The sequence below is a fragment of the Centruroides sculpturatus genome, unplaced genomic scaffold (assembly GCF_000671375.1).
Source record: "Centruroides sculpturatus isolate CEXI.00-Female unplaced genomic scaffold, Cexi_2.0 scaffold47, whole genome shotgun sequence".
Classification (NCBI taxonomy): Eukaryota; Metazoa; Arthropoda; class Arachnida; order Scorpiones; family Buthidae; genus Centruroides; species Centruroides sculpturatus.
This window is the reverse complement of record NW_019384385.1, coordinates 54,410-60,275: the sequence shown is the minus strand read 5'-3', so window position 1 is coordinate 60,275 and position 5,866 is coordinate 54,410. Positions and strand designations below refer to the sequence as shown.

Below are 5,866 nucleotides of genomic sequence, written 5' to 3'. Positions count from 1 at the left end.
TCTGTGTCAATTATTCTTAACACCTAAGACCATACAGCGATTACGTGATAGTTGACGAGAGTTAATAAAGATTACTCAAAATTCGAAGTAATTAATTTATGAACCGGTATAGAGACGTAAAAAAATCTATTGTCCGCGTAACGGTTAAGTTAACTGAAGACCGGTAAACTAATTGATCGGAAAAACATTAAAGTGACTACCCCTCGTGACGTCACTATCCGACTCTCAACATTTCCTAATATGGTCATGTTGCTCGCTACCCCACACGCATGTCGGGAAATCGCGGCTGACGATTCTAATCATGAATGTATCGAAAGTTTAATGTATTAAATAAAATTTCCGTTACGCGTAACTTAGAAAAAAAAACACATGTTTATCCGAACAAAAAAACACTTATTATTTTCACTTAGAATACAAAAAGAAAAACATAAATACACGTCATACAAGACGGCCCCCGTCACAGCTCAATTCACTGGTGAAAGCTCCTCTTTTTTTTTTCTTTAAATGTGAAAAGGAACATCCGCAGGGCCACCCTAAGTAATTAGGACACATCTGGGTTGCATTTTTTTCACGTGGAATAAAGAGCACTGCCAACTTAACAATCGCAGTAGTTAGTCTTTTCCTTTGACTACCGAACTTGGCAGTTTTTTTTAAATTTTCTAGAAGCATTTACGGTGAACGATGCTAGGACCAGACTCATCATACTCTTGTTTGGAGATCCACATCTGCTGGAAGGTGGACAGAGATGCCAAGATAGAACCTCCGATCCATACGGAGTATTTCCTTTCGGGTGGAGCTATGATCTTGATCTTCATTGTGCTAGGAGCGAGAGCTGTTATTTCCTTCTGCATACGGTCGGCAATACCTGGGTACATGGTGGTTCCGCCGGAAAGCACGGTGTTAGCATACAAGTCCTTACGGATATCGACGTCGCACTTCATGATTGAGTTGTAGGTAGTTTCGTGAATACCGCACGATTCCATACCCAAGAAAGATGGTTGGAATAGAGCCTCTGGGCAACGGAACCTTTCGTTTCCGATAGTGATGACCTGACCGTCAGGTAATTCGTAAGATTTCTCTAGAGATGACGACGATGCGGCGGTAGCCATTTCCTGTTCGAAGTCTAATGCTACATAGCACAATTTTTCTTTTATGTCTCTTACAATTTCTCTTTCGGCTGTAGGAAAGATTAAAAAAATATTTTAGAATATTTTGAAGGTTTTAGAGAGGGATCCGGGTAAAGGGGAAGGGAGGTTATTTTTACCTGTTGTGGTGAAAGAATAACCACGTTCAGTCAGGATTTTCATGAGGTAGTCTGTCAGATCACGTCCAGCCAAGTCCAAACGCAAGATGGCATGGGGAAGAGCGTAACCTTCGTAGATTGGTACAGTATGGGATACACCATCTCCAGAGTCTAGCACAATACCGGTTGTACGACCAGAAGCGTACAATGACAATACGGCTTGAATTGCTACATACATTGCTGGGGTATTAAATGTCTCAAACATTATCTGTAAAAAGTGAAAAAAGAAGTTAAATTTAAGAATTCCATTGAAACTTTGAAAATTATCCCTACGTGGAATGAAAAATGTTACCTGAGTCATTTTTTCACGGTTAGCCTTAGGATTAAGAGGAGCTTCGGTTAACAAAACTGGGTGTTCCTCGGGGGCTACACGCAATTCATTGTAGAAGGTATGATGCCAGATCTTCTCCATATCGTCCCAGTTAGTTACGATACCGTGTTCGATGGGATATTTCAGAGTCAAGATACCTCTTTTGCTTTGAGCTTCGTCTCCTACATAGCTATCTTTCTGTCCCATACCTACCATAACACCCTAGGGAAAGAAAAAAAGACATTTCAGTAACAATAAAAAAAGTTTTTTCCAAGACTGTAGAAAAAACAATTTTTTTTTTTTTACCTGATGTCTGGGCCTTCCAACAATTGATGGGAAAACTGCTCTAGGAGCATCATCTCCAGCAAAGCCGGCTTTGCACATACCGGATCCATTGTCTACGACAAGAGCAGCAACGTCGTCGTCACACATGTTGGTTTAGATTTTAGGAACCTAGTAAGAGAATTCTGAATTTGTAAACTACTCGTTTATATAAGATTAAAGCTTTACGGTAATTATAACGTTTTAAAATATAAAACGTCCTCTTTCTCGCCTACTAGTTAAACGCCTACTATAAAATTTAGCTGCCAAAAAAAGTAGACTTACAATAGAACAGATCGAGATATACTCCACAAGTCAAGCGTCTTCCACACACTGTGCCTCAAGCAGTGATAATTCTCCCTTTTATTTCACGTCTCGTGTGCCGGTCCGCAGAGCGGTGCGACATGACCATATATGGTATTCCTGTTCGGCCACCTTGTGAACGGAAGGAGTGTGAAAACAAATTCTATTGGCTCCTACCGGCAATTGTACGACCATATACGTCAGTGTTTCCGGGAACGGCGCCGGTCTCTGGCCAATCCCGTGACAGAAACCGTTTGTTGACCATATATGGAAGGAGCAACCATGTGGGACAACGGACCGGAATCAGTGAGTCGGAACTCCTCATTTTATCTTTTGGGGGTAGTTACATTAAACGAAATATTCAGTTTGTTAAAAATTTCTTATATATCCGTTAAGTAGATAACAAGAATTTTTTTTTTAATATTAAAAAATATTTAAGCAAAATAAAAAAAAAGGTCTGTATCGTCATCCCTTTAAAGTGGTTAAAATATTGCATTATGCAAACTACTTCCTCGATACCAAATATAGTCAAAAAATTCTATTATCATTTTTATAATCTTATATCTTCAAAATAATATCACCGTTAAAATTTTTTAAAAAAATAAGTAATTTCTGATGATATTTGCATAATTTTTATTATTATTTAATTGTTTGCATTGTTGCCTTAATAGTATATTCACCCGTAAAATAACAATTCAGTATATTGGTCACCTGACATTCCATAAATGACTATATATTCTAGTCAAAGTTTTTCTATATTACTGACGTCATCGTGACGAAAGTTCAATATTGCACACGTTTATCTGCTTCACCCTCCTTTACTGCTCTTTGTTAAGACGAGGGTCAAAGGGCGAATAATGGCAGTTGCTATGGTGGTTGGTTTATATTGTTGGAAATGTAAAACACTACTATCAACAATAAACGTTTCGAATTTTGAACGTAGAATCATGAAATTATATATTCTGTTATAAATAAAAGTGTTAGTTATAAAATATTAAATTGCTTATGTCATTGGTTATCTGAAAGTTGATCTGTTTCGAAATTCTTGCTTATCACCCCCTGTAAATTGATAACTATCGTGAATCATTTGCTATTTCTAGGGGGGTGTTCCGACCCTGAAAAAAAAGGATCGATATATTCTACTACTATAATAAAATATTCGATTTTTAACCTTTAATCGACAATCTAAATCAAGCTCCGTTATAAGAATACTACTACAAATTTCTATCACTCGTCTAGCATAACCGTTACCGAATCGTCTTTCCTGCAAGTGTTTATGCTTGGGTTTACGGATAACTCGTGTCCCTGAAAACATGGGTTTAACTATACTAACGTTCCCGTACAATGATTTAGTAGTACAGGGAAGTAGTATATAAGTTCGGTTGTATTTAAATCGACATTTTATAATTATTTTATAAAGTAATTATGTAAGGATAACGCTGTTTTATCAGTTTTTATTATCCGAGTTATACGGACGCTTAACAGGAGGTTGTAATAATGATATACAAGTTCCTGTTTGGTTAGGGGGATGCGTAGGCTCCAAAATTCTTCATTGGTAACATTACACTGTATTAATCAATAAACGTGCTCGATACATCGCCGGTTTTAGTAATGTTTATGCCTGGAAAATGCTTTAGTTTCGACAATCACTGGAAAGAAAGTAATGAAAGTGTAATATAATATGTCATTGGGAATTATTATTTATCTGTATTGCTTAACCAGGTGATTAAACTTGTCATCCGTTATAAAACAGTGTAGCTGGAATGCATCGTACCCATTCCAAGCTTGAGAATTCTATAATTTTCTCAAAAAATTTAATTAGATATATAAATTTGCATTAAAAATAAATTATCTCTAAGTATTAATTATGAGTGTAACCAGCCTGGAAAAAGAAGTTAAATTTAAGAATTCCATTGAAACTTTGAAAATTATCCCTACGTGGAATGAAAATGTTACCTGAGTCATTTTTTCACGGTTAGCCTTAGGATTAAGAGGAGCTTCGGTTAACAAAACTGGGTGTTCCTCGGGGGCTACACGCAATNTATTGCTTAACCAGGTGATTAAACTTGTCATCCGTTATAAAACAGTGTAGCTGGAATGCATCGTACCCATTCCAAGCTTGAGAATTCTATAATTTTCTCAAAAAATTTAATTAGATATATAAATTTGCATTAAAAATAAATTATCTCTAGAGTATTAATTATGAGTGTAACCAGCCTGTTTCATAATCATAACGAGCACAAGGCCTCATTTAAGCCCGAAGCAATAGGTCTCTCTCTTCAGATTATGAGTTCTACTTCCATATTTAGATATGAAATGTAAATATTTGTATCACATTCTTACGAGAGAAAGGTTAAGTTATGTATTAGTGAGTCATCAATGAACCTTCGATTTAGATACTGTTATGGTATTAAAATTTGAAGAATTGACCTATTCTACTGACCTGAAGACGTGTCAAGAGACAATATGTCCCAGTTAGGTATTAATATTTTTAAATAGGCTATCATAGTAAAGTCCTTTTCCCCGTTTCAAGGTTGTGAACATTTTTGATGAAAGTTGAATGGGATCACCTAAACTGTAACCGATTCCATTGTTAATTTATTGTTTGAGATTGACGCCCAGTTGTGAGGAATTTGGCCAACCCTCTATGAGTTAGAGATGCTAAAGATTGCTACAAAAAAAAGGAGGAGGAGAAATAGACTTTTAGGCGAATTATTTAAATTTTTTAAAAAATTGATCAGAATAAGGATATTTGTGTTAAGATGATTTCTGTTTATTTTTTTTTTAATTTTTAAAATATCAAAACGCCTTTATTTGCGATGTTACTCAGCTGAGAAATTTTATTCCCCTCGTTAACTATTCGACATAAATAAGTAAAAAGGTAAAACGTTAATATATTCAGCAAGTTAAAAATGCATAAAACCTACATAAGGATGGATTTCCGTCCCAGAAAAATTGCGTTTCAGGTGAACAACAACGATCAATCTTGCCGCCATTCAGCCTTAGGTTTGACCATCTGCCTTCAATGAACCGTGTCAACTAACAGATTCTTGAAGACAGGAAAGTCACTGTCCTTTGAAAGAATAAAAGACCAACCCTACAATATGCATTCTTATCCAGAATAACTTTAATAATACTCCTCTCCGCGATATATTCTCACCATCGATCTGGCATGTCTATGATTCATCATTTGGTATTAGTCATTAGACGATACCCATATCAAAATTTCGATAAGAATTGGTCATATTAAATCCACTTATTTCTGTACGACATTTTTACTTTTTTAAGGACAGATTTATAGAAATTGTATACTGCAGAATTTAGAAATATTCCAGACAGTGTTTTGTAGATAAAGAATATAGGAGTATGATTCATAACAGGAACGATTTAGCTCGGACCGACACTCATCACGGTCGATATGTAGGAAGGGTCATTGTTCGGCTCCTGCACAGACGTCTGCCTGTTTGCTTGAGAATTGCATTGTTACAGCCTTTGTAACCCAACAGTAGGTCAATGCCAGTTACCATTAAAACGAGTTTTGTCCATCTAATCGTATCTAGTTATATAAAAATCAAAACAGGCCATACACGCCATGTGCTGTGTTTTGTTGCTATAAATAATGATCGGTT

The 5,866-nt window shown here is 36.1% G+C and overlaps 1 protein-coding gene across 1 annotated transcript; it reads right to left on the bottom strand.

The window, feature by feature from the left end:
* Nucleotides 1-372: 372 nt before the first annotated feature.
* LOC111618030 (actin, clone 403) lies at nt 373-2,379 on the bottom strand. Its single transcript, XM_023359450.1, has 5 exons — nt 2,220-2,379; nt 1,920-2,066; nt 1,596-1,835; nt 1,265-1,511; nt 373-1,177 (listed from the first exon to the last, which is right to left on the bottom strand). Exons 2-5 carry the CDS (start codon nt 2,043-2,045, stop codon nt 660-662), a joined length of 1,131 nt encoding a protein of 376 aa, XP_023215218.1. The 5' UTR covers nt 2,046-2,066; nt 2,220-2,379; the 3' UTR covers nt 373-659.
* Between the last annotated feature and the right edge of the window lie 3,487 nt (nt 2,380-5,866).